This window comes from Amblyomma americanum, chromosome 6 (assembly GCF_052857255.1).
Source record: "Amblyomma americanum isolate KBUSLIRL-KWMA chromosome 6, ASM5285725v1, whole genome shotgun sequence".
NCBI lineage: Eukaryota > Metazoa > Arthropoda > Arachnida > Ixodida > Ixodidae > Amblyomma > Amblyomma americanum.
Window position 1 is genome coordinate 97,139,401 of NC_135502.1, and position 17,020 is coordinate 97,156,420.

The window sequence follows — 17,020 nt, forward strand, 5'->3', positions numbered from 1 at the left end:
TGGCACGTGCGGCATCGGGCATACCTGGCAGCGAGCACTGCCACGATTGTTTAGTTATGTTTTTGCCACGAGCAGCGTGCTGGTGAGCACTTGTTTCATTTCTTATGCTCAGGTTGGAGGGATGGATTGCACCGGTTTCTCAAAGCGCGATGCCGTCCAAAATACCTGAATATGAACGGCGCAACATAATTCCCCTCTACATTGAAGGTGTTCTTCAGCACACTATAAGTCGCCGAGTTGGACGATCGATCGGTGCTGTGAATAGGATTTGCCAGGAATATCAAGATGAGGATGGCCGCATTGAAGACGCCCCTCGTTAAGGGAGACCATGATTCACATCGACAGAAGTCGACGAACTCATCGCGGCAGCGGTGGTGGCTGATCCATTTCAGAGTACGCGAGAAATTCTAGAGGCGCTATCTCTGAACATCCGTGAGGCTACAATCCGCCGACGCTTGCATGAACCAGGAATGAGCGGATGCGTGGCCGCTCAGACACACTATTTAACAGATCATCAGCAGAAGCGCGCTCGACTGGACTTCGCGCGAGCCCATGAAGAATGGGGAGTAGGCGATTGGGTTGAGGTCATCTTTACTGATAAGTCGACTATAACCTCAAGATGTGATCAACAGAGCCGAGTATGGCGCCCGTACCACTGCCGGTAAGAATTAACTATATTCACTTAATGATATCGCGCTTTGCAATTGCCAGTACAATGTTTTCGGCGTGGATGAATAATTCTGTGTGCAATGCTCAAGTGGGCGTTTCGTAATTTGTTCCAGAGGCCTTTAACTTTGTCTGGAAGCTAGAGATCATGCCTGCACGTCAACAAACCGAATTTTAAAACCGGTTCGAACCCGACCGCGGCGGCTGCGTTTTTATGGAGAAAAAACGCTAAGGCGCCCGTGTGCTGTGCGATGTCAGTGCACGTTAAAGATCCCGATGTGGTCTAAATTATTCCGGAGCCCTCCGCTACGGCACCTCTTTCTTCCTTTCTTCTTTCACTCCCTCCCTTATTCCTTCCCTTGCGGCGCGGTTCAGGTGTCCAACGATATAAGAGACAGATACTGCGCCATTTCCTTTCCCCCCAAAAACAATTATAAAACGGCGCTTTCCCACATGTCTAACGATAACGTTTTTTTTTGCACGTAGGTATCAATTGGGGTACTTGCACTATGTGCTCAGCAGTGGTCGCACGGCTGTGAATGTTTGGGGAGCCATCTGCAGAGATGGACTGGGCCCACTTGCGCAGCTTCCAGCGAAGTTTAACTCGGCGTCCTACTGTGATGTCCTTGACAGTTACCTCGTCCCGTTCGCCCTGTACGAGCCCTTTAAGGATGGCTTTTACTGGCTTCAGCAGGACCACAGCCCCGTCCACAAAGCTAAAGTCGTCCAAGACCTAATAGAAGAGCGAGGAGTTCGACAGCTGCAATGAGTGTCAAAGGCGAGGACTTCAACATTGTAGAAAATGTGTGTGAGATCTTAAATCTAGCTTGGCGCAAATGAAATTGGGTGAAACAAGCAATTAAGAATTGTCGCTTGCTTTTGCAGCGGAATGAGACCGCATTAAGCAAGGCGGCGAGTTTGTGCAATCTCTGTACGATTCTCTGCCCCGGCGCATGGGAGCAGCCATTCGCGTTAACGGCAGTTTCACGCCCTCCTCAACCGCGTTTACTTTTGCTGCTTGTATTTTTCGTTGTTGTGAAACTAATTCGTTGAAACTCTGCCTAATAAGAAAAATAAAGAATCCCCTTGTTACGTTCGACTTCCTGAGCACGCGTTACTACCTGGCTAATTCGCAATGCGTGCATTTCGCGTATTTTACTTCGTCATCTGTTACATAGAACACACAGACTAAACCAGCATCGTGTCCTTTTGAATATTGAGTGCGTATTCGTTCTAACATATGCGAGGGTATATGCACAACTTAAAATAAAACAAAGAAGGCAGCAAAAAAATAAAGGGCTGTCCATTGCTGGTCCTCTTTTCATGCGCGGACACTGGAGAAGCCACGATATACCATGTAAACCTAAGAACAAGAAAAAAAAACGCCCGCGACACGCCGCTCACGGCAAAAACATAGCTAAACAGCCGTGGCAGTGCTCGTTGCCAGGTATGCCCGCGGCCGCACTTGCCAGCTGCTGCGTATTACCAAACGGCGCGAATCGCTCTTCAAACACATCGCAGGTAGGGCCAGAGAAATACGTGGTGTCGTATTTGAAAAGCAACCAGCATCCGTTTGAACCGCCAAGAGGGATGGCCGTACGCTCCAGATAAGGGTCGGCTGATAGCGCGCGCTGATTGCTGGCGACCGAGCTAATCAGTTACCAGAGCCGGCGGTAGAAAGCGCTGCGACACAGTATCCCACGCTCTCGCGCCTTCTATTTACTTTTGACTGCACCTGTACTACATAGCCCTCGACGACTTTGTCAGTCCACACCCCCATCAGAAGTTTGATTGTGGGGCCAGACCTAGCCAACACGGTCTCTCACCGCTCGAGCGAAGGGTTGGTAACTAGGTCACCCGGGAGTGGCACTTTTTTTGCAGTCCAATAGAATGTGACCGTAGCTGGCTTCTCGGCCGCAGTGTTTTTAATTCAGGCTGTATTGGTCAGGATAAATGTGTGCGAGCAATTATGGGCGCGTATAGACCTCGTCTGCACAGGACATCACGTAACCTCTTGTTCTGTAGTCAGGCTTTTGTGCGGAGGGAGAAAAGTTTTTCTCTCTAGTTTAAAATGATTGGATAGATCATGATACGTGATCATGGAGTTATTCGTGAAATTCAGGGAGCCAGACTCATCCGTTGCCCGGTCGACGACACTTCGGAGTTTATTGTGGATTGCTCAGCGCGCTGCACTATGCCGCCGCCAGACTGGCCGCCACAGGCTTCTTATAGGCGTCACCACGTGGCGCCATCATCTTGCTGCACGCTTCTCCTGCTTGCACCCTGGCCCTGGTTCTTTAAAGCCCGGGCGGTCGTCATATTCGCGGTACTTCCTTTCGTCTAGAAGTTGTGGTTTCTTCCACCACAAGTCAGCTTTAAACGATGTGTGCCTCTTAGTACATGCCCTTCTGCCGCTTTTCAACAACGCACCCCGTTCTGTCTAAAAAAAAGAATAGTTACGAATAAAGGGGGTGTATTCAGAAAAAAACAACGGTGGGTGCACACACAATCTAGGGGATGTTTTGGGAAGTCGCAGAACTCCACGACGTCGGCAGCATCGCAGTCCGAAAACAAGCAGCTTTCGCATTTGTAATACAGGTGGCGCCGTCGGGTGGCTAACCGAGTAACGATTGTTTCACTAGAAGCTGCGATGAGGGGGGAAATGAGCGGTTCATTTTGAGACGCTTTACTGACTGCTTTACCCGTATTTAGCACAAGCGTACCTAGAAATCGACTTCAAACGATTCACTCATCTCCCCCCACCCCCCCACCACCACCTCATCGCTGCGTCAATAGTAAAGCAATTGATGGCGCTTAATTCTGATCGAATCAGGCAGGCACATCATCAAAACGTATTCTCCCCACAGCCACGGAGCAGGCGCGAATACTAGCCAATGCGGGAGAGTAGAAAAGGAGGATAGAAAACTGCCTTGATCGGTCGGATTTCTGTATAAGGCTGGAATTGCAAAAAAGAGGAGGTGCTGGTACTGGAATCAGTAATGGACATGATAGAATTTTTATAGCTAAAAGCAGGTTACACGCTGTAGCTGCGCCATATATCGATGCACCGCGAGGAACAAAAATCTGAATTATAGAGTCGGTATGTGGTCTCCGAAGCAGTGTGCACATACGTACCTAAACGCATATTGAAACGTCAAGGCACTTGGGTGGCACGTATTTCCATGAAACGCCGCCGTACTGAGCTGCTGTAAAACCCCGCAGCCGAGAGCAAACAGCGTGACACTAAAGGGATCACCTGAGCAGTCGAAGATAAGCCCTTCAGTGCAGTGAAGTTAGCGACTTCATTCCTTGTAGGCTTGCCGCGTTATCCGGCTCGTTATCCAGGACTCTTCTTCAAGCAGCATTTACTCTTTACTGTAGTAGAATACATATCGGCTCTGTATAACAAGCAAGAAGAACAACGCCAAGGTTCATAAGTTAAGCTTATAGAAGAAACTCTTCGTGCATTCTGATACTTCTGCGCTTCCTAGAAGTACATCGTACTCTAGCAAGCGAAGTTCATGCGCCGTTAATGGGCGAAGTGCCTGGCCGTCCACTTATAAGCTGCGAGACTAGATGGCCCTTGTGCGCTAGGCCCACTATAAACGTCGAGAAATGAGCTCAAGCTGCGATATAAAGTGTATTATCCGCCATAAGCGCGGATAAAAGACACGTTCTTGGGATATAGGAGAAAATGCACATGTGTTGTGAAAGGTAACCACCTGCAGTCAAGCTGGTAGAGCAGTAACTGTAGCAAAGACATACTGTTTTTTTCCTCTATGACTGATTTCGACCAACTTTCACCGCTTCCAGAAGGAAGACGATGTCAAATCGCAGTTCCTATTTTTTACTGCGATATAAGTACCAGTGGAATATAAGTACCAGTGCGATATAAGTACCAGTGCGATATAAGTACCAGTGTGTGTGTGTGTGTGTGTGTGTGTGTGTGTGTGTGTGTGTGTGTGTGTGTGTGTGTGTGTGTGTGTGTGTGTGTGTGTGTGTGTGTGTGTGTGTGTGTGTGTGTGTGTGTGTGTGTGTGTGTGTGTGTGTGTGTGTGTGTGTGTGTGTGTGTGTGTGTGTGTGTGCGCGCGTGCGTGCGTGCGTGCGTGCGTGCGTGCGTGCGTGCGTGCGTGCGTGCGTGTGTGTGTGTGTGTGTGTGTGTGTGTGTGTGTGTGTGTGTGTGTGTGTGTGTGCGCGTGCGTGCGTGCGTGCGTGCGTGCGTGCGTGCGTGCGTGTGTGTGTGTGTGTGTGTGTGTGTGTGTGTGTGTGTGTGTGTGTGTGTGTGTGTGTGTGTGTGTGTGTGTGTGTGTGTGTGTGTGTGTGTGTGTGTGTGGGTGTGTGTGTGTGACAGACCGGGCCCTAGACTACGCGGAGTGCGCGACAAACTAGTCACCAAACCGCTCCTCAGAAATATGCTACCGGGCTTGCGCGCTGGCAGAATACAAGCCGGAACGCGGGCCCTGCATATAAAGTACCTCAATCCTCCTACAGCCCTATACACCGATGCAGCCGATTTTATTTTCAGACAAGGGACCTTCGAGATCTGCGTATCCAAACTGATAGCAGTAAGAAACGAGTGCATCTCTGCGGCCTCGATCGCGGTCAAGTTCGCGGAGCAAGCAGGTGAAACGGCCATAGCCTTTGGCCATAGCCAATACTGACGCTGACATCATTGTCAGTGATTCAAATACTGTCATACGCAACTTCTAGCGTGGGAGAATATCCCTAAACGCTAGAAACATTTTAAAAAATGTTACACTAGAACTAGAGATTGAACTGTCATGAACTCCTGCCCATTCATTAAACCCAGCGAACGAAGCAGCCCACCAACACCTCGAGGTTTTGTCGGCCGAGCGGTGGGATCTCGTCCCGCGGTACCCGAGATGCATGGTGTGATTTCTTATTACGACATTACCCAGTTCTACAAACTCTCTAGAAGAATCTATCCTCCTCTGCACAACTCACTCTCCAAACACCAAGAGGTGGTTAGGAGAAGACTTCAAACCCCTTCTTACCCGAACCAGTAGAGCGCATATGGCAGGTTCTCTCACGTCATGAATGTGTTCATTTTTTGTTAATATTACTGACAATGAAGTGTTTGCATTTTCATTGTGACTGCCCTTGTAATAATTCTTTTTTGTTTTGTACGACCTACCCCCTTTACTATAATGCCACTGTGGCGCTGTGGGTAAATAAATGAATAAATGAATGAATGACCTTTACCAACATGCCTCAAGAGAAAAGTGTACAACAGCTGTATCTTACCGGCACTCACCTACGGGGCAGAAACGTGGAGGCTAACGAAAAGGGTTCAGCTCAAGTTAAGGACAACGCAGAGAGGTGTGTAAATAAAAATGATAGGTGTAACGTTAAGAGACCGGAAGCGGGCAGTGTCGGTGAGGAAACAAACAGGGGTTAATTGCATTCTAGTCGAAATCAAAAGGAAGAAGTGGGCTTGGGCAGGGCACGTAATGCGAAGGAAAGATAACCGCTGGTCCATAAGGGTAACGGAGTCGATTCGAAGGTAAGGCAACCGTAGCAGGGGGTGGCATTAGGTTAGGTGGGCGGATGAGATTAAGAAGTTTGCAGGCAAAGGACAGGGTTAATTGGAGAGACATGGGAGAAGCCTTTGCCCTGCAGTGGGTGGTTATGATAATAATGATGACCCCCGCCCCTACAGTTTCAATGAGGTCTATAGACGGCTAAGTATCGAAAAGTTCCAGGTGCAGCGAACGGATTTCCCGTAAATACAAGGGGTTTGCACGCCTTGGGATAGTAAGCGGTTCTTCGTACTAGCCTCAGCGCCGCTTTGCTTGCGACCCTAGTGATCCTCTTGTGTATTCGTATACAGTTCATGCTATTTCCTTTTTAAATATTCACAATTTAAACTTTTCATGGCCGGCCGGCTCACGAAGCTCTGGCCATAATATAAGGATTGAGAATGAAGTTCGCGCCGCTCCTCGCCTTCATTTCCAGAGGAGGCCTACTGCTCAGGCTGCAATGCTCAAGTCCACCTTCACAGCAGCATCGTAACAAATATTAACAAATATTGGCAGGGGTTTAGCGCTGCCGTAGACGTGCGAAAGCAGGTGCTCATACTGCAACTCGAGCAGACACGTTAAGCTCAGCCATAAGGGCATGACGTGTTATGCTTATTGGGTTAATGCCCACATAAGCAGGACTGGTCATTCTGTATTTAGTATTCATGGATGGCGGAGAGTGCTCATCCTACCAGAGTAGTGGTCACTGCACTGGTAGAAGTCTGTTCTTATCATAGCCACCGGTAGGGGATTGTGCGCCCCCTGTTTCTCTTCCCGAGCAGTCTCTCGCGCAGCTGGCGCGACGCTCCTCCGAACTTTCCCTAACTTGCCCACTACCAGAGGTGACCCCAGTATTACTAGGGTAGAAGCTTCGATTCCTAGGCAACGGCACTAAATCTTATGTACGTACGGTGAACGGAATACTAGCCAGAATTCTTGTTGGACGAGCCGCTATTCTGGGTTAGATCAACTGGTCGTGAGTTACAAACCGTAGCCTGCCTACGTCACACTGCTTTATCAACGACAGGCACCACACTAAGTATACCCACTACGACTGCTGCTGTAGGGAGCACGGGAGCGTCACTCTTCATCACTGCTATCTACTCTTGCTGGGGCTGTACGTAACCACAGCAGCATAGAATAATAATAATTGGTTTTTTTTTTGAGGGGGTGAGGAAATGGCGCAGTATCTGTCTCATATATCGTTGGGCACCTGAACCACGCCGTAAGGGAAGGGATAAAGGAGAGCGTGAAAGAGGAAAGGAAGAAAGAGGAGCCGTAGTGGAGGGCTCCGGAATAATTTCGACCACCTGAGGATCTTTAACGTGCACTGACATCGCACAGCACACGGGCGCCTTAGCGTTTTTCCTCCATAAAAACGCAGCCGCCGCGGTCGGGTTCGAACCCGGGAGCTTCGGATCAGTAGTCGAGCGCCGTAACCACTGAGCCACCGCGGCGGGTAATAGAAGGAACAGCCGAGACGAGTTTGCAGAGAGGAGAGCGTTCTTTTCGGACGAACTCTACAGCTCTTCGTTGAAGAGCGCGTCAACGTCGGGCCCCCAGAGCTCGAGCAGCTCCTTCCACAGCGCGGCGGCGCGCTCCCGGGTGCGCGTGGCGAGCTCCGGCAGGCTGTCCAGGATCTCCAGGCGGAGCACCGCGGACAGAACCCGGAACCGGTCTCCCTGGTGCAGCTGCGTGCAGGACGCCTGCAGCTCGCGCTGCAGGTACCGCTCGCGCCAGTCTTCGAACGCCTCGCAGGCGGTGCGGAAGTTCTCCTTCATGTCGGCGATCAACTCTCGCCGAGCTTCGGCCATTTCGTGGCGCAGCTGGTCGCGCTCGCAGCCGCCCTGTTCGGTCTTCAGGCAGGTGCGGCAATCCTCGAGGAACTGGTTGTACCTGTCACGCAGCGGAGGAGAGGGCGAGCAGTGTATAGACGTGGTGTGATAAACGATGCTACAGTATGTGCATTGAACATTGCACATCCTTTCGCGGCCGCTCTAGAGTAAAGCTCCTGCAATCAATCAATCTGAGGTCAGCTCTCTATCCACACATATTCCCAAAAGAAAACTTATGCTCCTTTCACACAAGTAGGAGAGTAGCCGTGTGCCTTGTGGCATCGGAAGAGAGGCGTTCTGAAAACATTATGGTTTGGCTTGGTTTGCGGTAGTTCAACGTCACAAAGCGACACAGGCTATGAGGGACGCCATAGTGAAGGGTTAAAGAATTAAGTTGGGCTAGTTGGTACATTTGATCCACAGACTGCGACATATTACTAGCGTTAAAATACAAAGGACAAAGAGCAGAAACACACAGGACAGACGCTAGACAGACGCTAGGCTCTGTCCTGTGTGTTTCTGCTCTTTGTCCTTTGTATTTTAACGCTAGTAATATGTCGCAGTCCGTAGTGAAGGGTTCCGGATAATTTGGACCACCAGCGTTAAAGAACCCCAGGAGGTCGAAATTTTCGGAGCCCTTCCTAACGGTATCCCTCATAGTCTGAGTCGCTTTGGGACTTTAATTCCCCCCCCCCCCCCCCCATACCATCTTGCTTTCAGAACGCCTCTCTTCCGATGCCGCAAGGCACATGGGTACTCTCAAACTTGTGCAAAAGGAGCATAACTTTCCTTTTGGGAACATGTCTGGATAGAGGGTGACCTTGATTGAAAACGCGATGACAAAACATGCGAAGACGCTCGGGTGAATAGTAACTACGAATCTTCTCAAACTTGTGCAAAAGGAGCATAACTTTCTTTTTGGGAACATGTCTGGATAGAGGCTGACCTTGATTGAAAACGCGATGACAAAACATGCGAAGACACTCGGGTGAATAGTAACTACGAATCTTCTTATAGTTAACGGTATTTCATTCTGTGATTTCGCACAATAACATTGAATGGTGCCAGCGACTCAATGTGGCAGTATCGAATAAACATAACTGATGTGTCCATTTCCAAAAGCACTCGTACTGCTGCTACCACATCAGCGTCCGCTTTTTAGTGCGAGGCAAAGTGTAACAACGCCTGTGTAGTGTGCAATGCCAGTGTACGACAAAATAACCTCAGGTGGTAAAAATTAATACGGAGGCCTTCGCTGCGTCGTTTCTGATTGCTTTCATGCAGCTTTAGGGCGTGAAATCCCAGGGCCATACACACGAAAAAGTGGTACTCTCGCAAAAACAGGAAACCTGCTGGTGAACTCTCTTTATAGGCTGTTTGCTATTAATCTAAATAACCTAAACAGTGAAATGCCTCCTTCGGCAGAGTACGGCTGACTGAAGAAATGCTTGCGAACCTTCACTGCAGGGAAGAAAGTTTCTAATTTCTTGCAACGTTCAGAGGATATTGTAATAGATGTATATATACAGCGCGTATATGACGCAAGTCGGCCGGTACGGAAACAGTAGAAAGAAAAATGCATGCAAAAATATGTACTCGACCGTGTACACACTGAGTAGCACTCGCAGTAAGTAGGCCTACATTCGTGAAATGGGCTGTTAAAATAAATAAATATACAGTCTACGCAACATGCACATGGCGAAATACGCCAGAAAGAAAACAGAAAAGGAGTCTGCAGAGACCATGGACAAAATAGACAAGTTAGACGAATAAAAGGACCAAAACTGCAAAATAAACAGAAAGTGCAGGAAGGAAAAAGAAAAGACTGCGCGCAGATTACAGATGGACTAGCAAAGCCTAGAGTTGTACTTGTCTTTTCTAATACAAAATGGTTTGGTTTATCGTTTATGGAGGTTTTACGTCTCACACCGACTTAGGCTGTGAGGGACTGTCGCGCCAATCAGCATGAGGCCGGCACGATGAAGGAAATGATTGATTTACTGGCTGAAGTATTAGAACGTATGGATGGCGTGCAGACGCCGGCACGAGGAGGGAGCTCAATTCGGCTGCACTTCGGCGTCAGTATCTTCGGCTGTTGGTTCTGCTCCTGCAGCGTAAGGCCCCTGCTGCTGCTACAGTTGACCCCCCCTCCCCGCTAGTGAAGGAGTCCGGTGAAGCTAGGAGCCGGAACGATACTTTCCGCTTCTGAGGAGTGACAGGGAAAGACGGCGGAGGAGGGCAGCCGGCCGGTTATGGCAGAGAAAGCACACATGAAGGTCTAGTGGGCGGGGCATCCTCTGTGAAGGCTGGCTTCAAGCGGTCGATTGAAACGTTGTCAGTGCGCCCATGAATGTCAACGACGAAGAACTTCGATGTTCTTTCGAGTACACGGAAAGGGCCGTTGTAGGGGCGCTGAAGTGGCTTGCGGACAGTCTCGGCGAACAAAGACGTGCGTGCAAGTCGCTAGTTTGGATGGAACATGTGAAGACGGTCGGAGATGTGGCGGTCTGAGATGGCGGCAAAAATAGCGGAGATGCGTCACGTAATCGGTAGGGTTGGGACTTGTAGACGAATCGGTAGATTCGGAAAATTCGCCAGGAAGACGCAGGGGTGAGCCGAAGACAAGCTCTGCCGGAGTGCAACGAAGATCTTGTTCTGTGTAGCATGGAGGCTGAGCAGAACCAGTGGTAGGGGGGCAGTCCAATGGATGGTGTCGAGTTGGCCTTTGAGGGATGTTTTCTGCTAACGATGGAAGCGTTCGATCATACCATTGGCGATGGGATGGTAAGCAGTGGTTCTAATTCGGGAAGTTTTAAGTAAAGTCATAAGGTTATTGAAAAGTGAAGATTCAAACTCGGCGCCACGGTCAGGGGTGATGGTCGAGAGAGCCCCGTACCGGGAGACCCAACCGGCGACGAAGGTTCTGGCGATGGTGTCACTGGTGGCGTCAGGCAGAGGGAACGCTTCGGGCCAGCGAGTAAACCGATCGATGCAAGTAAGAAGATATGACTGTCGAGCGGAAGGTGGACAGGGACCTAAGATATCGATGTGGATGTTGTCAAAACGGGCTGACGGCGGAGGGAACGAGCCGAAGGGAGAGGTCGTATGCCGCAGTGTTTTAGACTGCTGGCAAGCCAGGCAGGCACGGGCCCAGACGTGCACGTCCTTGTTGATGCCGGGCTAGACGTAACGTTTTGTGAGAAGATGCTGCGTGGCGCGAATTCCGGGATGGGACAGGCCGTGGAGGGCATCGAAGACAAGACGCCGAAAGGCAGAGGGGACCAAAGGGCGCGGAGTTCCGGCCGACGTCTCGCAGATATGGGGACGGGCCACGAAGGGAGGAGAATTTCATGGAAAACCAGCGAACGAGGGTTCTTGCGAAGGTACATGACTCGGAATTCGGCTGTACTTCGGCGTCTTCATCTTCGGCGGCTGGTGCTGCTCCGGTGGCGTAGGCCGCTGCTGCTGCAACAGGATGCCGTAGTAAAGGGTTCCGGAAAATTCGACCACCTGGGGTTCTTTAACGTGCACCGACATCCCACAGTACACGGGCCTCTAGAATTTCACCTTCACCAAAATTCGACCGTCGCGGCCGGGATCGAACCCGCGTCTTTCGGGTCAGCAGCCGAGTGCCATAACGACTGAGGCACCGCGGCGGCTAGTACGAAATGTGGGATACACTGGTATCCCTCCTCGTCCCGGCGCCAGCGGCGATCGTGACTTCCACGCGCGCGCTCTTCCGGAAATGTGGAGAGAAGGCACCCCTGCGACTCAGCTCATTTCAGCCCCAGCACTGCTGTGACATACGGCAGCGCGCTGCCTACTGCGGAGAGGGTTCACCGCCTGAGCATGTCGGCAACGATTTGCTCTTAGGGAGGCATTGACTGAGGAGATAAAAGGAGGAACTGGTGGCGGGGAACGCTCTCTCTCGCTGCTGGCCCGCACTTGCACTGTCCCCGAGGAACCCCTTCATTGCCCGCCGGCCGCCGAACCCAACGCCGGTCGACATCAACGACTTGGTGAGCTACTGAAAGTCTAGTTTTCTGATAGAACATTCTTCCGCAGTGTACTTTGCCTCGCGTTAGTGCAATAAACTATATCCTAGCGTGCTCTGTCGTTGCCTATTTCGTCCGGACCTGTCGTGGCTGCGACTCTGCACCCCGGGTTGCGGAAACGTGCTGCGTAATACTAACGCCTGCGTGTAGCTGGCACGGAAGGCCGGCTGGACGCAGAGTGACAATATCTTGGCACCCAACGTGGGGTGAAGTAGGCAATTGAGCAGCGAACTTTGTACGAGCGAGCGACTACCGTCGCCCTAACAAAGAATGACAGCTGATAGGCCCGACTTTAAGTCTTACTTCATTCTGTCTGACCTAGTGGCACAGAACCAGGGCTCCCTACTTCACGCGCCTTTGGAAGGGTTTGGTGTTGCAAATCTTGGGTGTTGCACGCGGAATAGCCGAGGGACATCCCCTGACGCATTGGCAGGACTGAGGCCTGGTATGGGGGGCTCCACATCGGGCCCCTCGCCGCTCCGCGGACAATGAAGCACTGAGGCCTCGTCATTGGACGCCATCAGAGGCTGCGCCCAACTCCGAGGGCGTTAGTCTGCAGTCTTCCGAGGTGCTCTTGCAGAACGTAATGCAGGTTATGCAGAGTCTAGCGGGTATGTTGCAAAACAGTTTACAAGCCCCGGCCCAGGCACCACGTGTTAGGATAGACTTGCCTAACTACGCGGGGGACCATGACAGTACGGGAGCAAATGACTACCTCGACCCCGTGCTGCATTATCACCAAGAGACAGGAATCGCAGACGCCGAAATGCTCGCGCGTGTTGTGCCCGTTTCTTTCACGGAGCAAGCGGCTCGCTGGTACCGACTATCCAGCAACCGAGCGAGGACAATGGAGGAGTTCTGCACAATCTTCCGCGACGAATTCCTTTACGTGTGGTGTTTGAGGAGAGAGCTGGAGCTCCGCACCCAGCACACCGACGAGTCTTTTAGAGTACGTCCGAGCGATGGACGAACTTTTTCGCCTCGCTGACCCTCGCGCCAGAAACACGGAGAATGTGGACCGTGTCACGAGACAAGCGCACCCGACTTTCACGGCCTATCTGAGAGGAGTCAGATTCGAAGATTTGGATGAGCTGGCTGCCTAGGCGAAGCGCATTCAGGGAGACATCCTCTCTGCGCGTGCGTATCGGCCGCCACCGCCCGCACGGCTGTCACCTGAGCCTCGCTGCGCGTGTGATGGCAGCTCAGCGCGCAGTCCACCCAGAGCTGAAGCGTCAGCACAGTTTGCTGACGAGCGTGTCCCAAGAGGTTGGGAGTTGTCTGACCTCGCTATCGACCCATTCAGCCACGCGTTGCGAACAGCACACACTGCCGCAGAGCTGAAGGAACCTAGGCGAGATAGCGAGGCCGACACGCGGCCGCGCGAGTGGCCCCTACCGTCCGCAGAGCGAGTTCGAGACGACCGACCGGAACGGGGCGACCAGCGCCTAGCTAGTCGGGGCCCGGGCAACCGTTGCTGCCCATGCAACCAGCGGGGGCACTGCACCCGCGGATGTGGCCCTCCACCCGCTCGTGACCAAACAGAGTCGGGAAACGGCCAAAGCCGCCAGTGATCGACCTTCGATCCCGCGCGGCGTACACAGAGAACCCCAGTTTGCTAGCGCCTTTGGCATGTCGCGTAGGAAGTTCTGTTGTCTTGTCCGCGCCGTTCATTGAGCTAACGATAGCTCGAAATAAATTCACCGCGTTACTCGATACAGGAGCAAGCGCTACTTTGTTCGGTGACGAGGAGTTAAACCATTTCCGGGAGAACAAAATCCGGTTGAGAGAGTGCGATACCACTTTTCACCTCGCGAGCGGCACAACGCAGTCAGGAGGTCCAGTTGGAATAGTGTTTCGCTTGGAAAGACGCGTGCGGCGACAACGCCTCGTTCATCTTCCCTGTTTATCCGTTCCTGTAATACTTGGGCGAGACTTCCTAGCCTAGACAGGTATTGCGAAAGACATAAGATGCGGACGCTACAGGGAGCGCACGTCAGGCGCCTTGAAGCTTTTAATAATAATAATTGGGTTTTTGGGAAAAGAAAATGGCGCAGTATCTGTCTCATATATCCTTGGACACCTGAACCGCGCCGTAAGGAAAGGGATAAAGGAGGGAGTGAAAGAAGAAAGTAAGGAGAGGTGCCGTAGTGGAGGGCTCCGCAATAATTTCGACCACCTGGGGATCTTTAACGTGCACTGACATCGCACAGCACACGGGCGCCTTAGCGTTTTTCCTCCATAAAAACGCAGCCGCCGCGGTCGGGTTCGAACCCGGGAACTCCGGATCAGTAGTCGAGCGCCCTAACCACTGAGCCACCGCGGTGGGGCTTGAAGCTTTTCGCGAGAGCGCCCGCGGCGTCGCAGACAACTCAGATTCTGAACGTGGCGCGAGCGGGGTGAGACCGTGCAAAATTCAACCCGCCAGCCCGAAAATCAGGAGGCGAGCGGACCATCGCCGCTGAGAGGGCAGAGAGAAGGTTGCCGCGGTAGAAAACTGCTCTGCCGTGCAGGGAAGGTCAGCGCACGCCTTGTGGTCGGAAGTGAACAGCATGTCGGAAAGAGAGAAGGCACGGTTGTGATCGCTCCTCTACGAATAGAACGCGACATTCACTGACCGCCTTGACCTCACTACACTAGTCAGGCACAGAATAGACACAGGTGACGCACTGCCTTGGAAGGGAATTCCTAGAACAATTAGCTTGTCTATGAGAAAAGCACTGGACAGCGTCTTAGACGAACTTATCGACAATGGTGCTCTTAAGAGGTCTAACAGCCCTTGGGGCTTCACAGTAGTCTTAGCGCCAAGAAAGACGATATTTATCGGCTTTGCGTGGACAACCGCAGACTGAATGAGTTTACGATAACAGAAGCGTGCCCTCTACCAACCATTCCTTCCCTAGTGTCCAACCTAGGTGGGGCGAAGTACTTTACAACGCTCGTTGCTAGCCGCCGATTCTGTCAGGTCGAAATGAATGGGTGTCATAAGGAGAAAACGGCTTTCACTTGTCACAGAGGCCTTTTGAAAATGAAGAGAATGTCTTTTGGCTCGGTAGGAGCACCCGCTACATATCAGTGCCTAATGGACCGTGTTCTAGGAGATGCGAAGTGGCAACATGCGCTCGCGTACCTAGACGACATCGCGGAGTACTCGAAAACATTCGAAGAACACCTGGGCCACTTCAGGGACGTCGTAGAGAGGCTGAGGTCTGCGGGAATCATTTTGAAACCGAAGAAGCCACAGATCGCCGCTGCCCGAATAACGCTGTTGGGGTTCGATCACGATTGACAGAGGCCGCATTCTGCCGTGCGATGATAAGCTTGAGGCTCTGGTAAGTTTCCTCCGCCCACAGATCTAGCCGGTCTCAAACGCTTCCTGGTAATGGCGAACTTTTATCGCCAGTTCATTCCAGATTGCGCAGCTCTGCAGGCGCCTTTGACAAAGCTTTCTTCTTGAAGAGAGGCGAGCGCTGGAATTGGGGTCACGAGCAAGAGAATGCACTGCGCAGCCTCACCAAAGTGCTCGCTGACAAGGCTGAGTTGCAGCTACCCGACCTAAACAAGAAGTTTGTGTTTCAAACCGAAGCAAGCGACCTGGGCTTAGGAGCAGTGTTGCTTCAGGAGAATGAAGGCGTTCTCCGTCCGGTAGCATTCGCGAGCCGTTCGTTGACGCCGGCCGAGAGAAACTACTCGGTGACAGAGAAGGAATGTCTCGCGATAGGTTTTGCTCTGCGGAAGTTCGACTACTACGTCGATGGGATGGCATTTGTGATCGAGACGGATGACAATGCGCTCACCTGGATGATACGACTCAGCGAGCCGAGCGGCCGCTTAACGCATTGGTCCCTGTTGCTGTAGCGTTACGACTTCACCATGCGCTACCGCAAAGGGAAAAACAACGCTGTGGCTGACGCACTCTCGCGAGCTCCTTTCCAGTGCATGGAAGGTCACGCGACCGACCGCCCGACAGCAGGAGAGAGTGAGGGACAGACTCGAGCCGTAGCGCAAGTAAGGAGCGCGGGCCAACCGTTGATCCAGGACGAGAGCGTGAACCACGTGGACTACGCGAGTTCCGTGGGGATCATGTTCAGCAGAAAAGAGCTGCTCGAAGCTCAGCAGAAGGATCCGTTTTGTCGAGAGGTGTTCGACGGGCTCCGGGAGCCGGCCGGCAGGATCGCCGCACACACAGTGACAGCTGGTTTTGCTGTCGATGCGGAGCACTTGGAAACAGCTGGCAGTGCTGTGAGCGCGATGGATTCGTATCTGCTGGATTCCGACGGCGTCCTGCTGAAGTATATCCCCTCCGAGAACGACACAAATGACGCGTTCAAGGTGGTGATACCACGAGCGTTGAGAGCAGCACTGTTAAGCGTGTTTCACGTGCAAGCGAAAATGCCAGCGAATCCTGTCGCCGCGCAGTAAAAACCTGTTTCGACCCGTCGCGGCGGCTCGGCCGGCCAGAGCGAAGGGTTTCCTAAAAGTTGTAAATTTTTGCAGTGACAGCGCGATAGCTCCGCCCTCTGAGCAATGACTGCACGGCGGAAAAGCCACGTGACAAGAAGAGGATTCTTGCGGGAAAGACAATGTTTGTTTACTACACGTACTTCCGACACGCACGTACTTAAAAAAAAGATGTTGGCATGAAAATAAGAAATAGTTAATATTTAACAAACAAGAATTCTTTATTTCTTAGCAAAATTTCCGCAATCTTAGAAAAAAAATGGCATGAACATTGTTCATGTTGATGGTTGCAAGCCACCGCAACCAACCGCGAGCTCGTATTCTTTGCCAGCAACACTGGGATTCGCAGTGCAGTAAACGCTGAAGCGACGCATGTGAAACGGAACATTGCGAAAAGATTGCCGCGCGGAGCCGCTGGTCGCTCAGTTCGCTCAATCGCTTGCATGTGAACCGCCCTTTACAGTAA

The 17,020-nt window shown here is 51.8% G+C and overlaps 2 protein-coding genes across 2 annotated transcripts in view; one reads left to right on the forward strand and one right to left on the reverse strand.

The window, feature by feature from the left end:
• LOC144094395 (uncharacterized) overlaps positions 1–17,020 on the forward strand; it is a 99,428-nt gene that overhangs the window by 28,159 nt on the left and 54,249 nt on the right. The window lies entirely within an intron of this gene.
• Positions 7,692–17,020, reverse strand: part of LOC144093904 (uncharacterized) — a 174,821-nt gene continuing 165,492 nt past the window's right edge. The window contains exon 6 of the mRNA XM_077627656.1: positions 7,692–8,102. Coding sequence (XP_077483782.1) covers positions 7,727–8,102 — 376 coding nt within the window. The 3' untranslated portion in view covers positions 7,692–7,726. The remainder of the gene's footprint in view (positions 8,103–17,020) is intronic.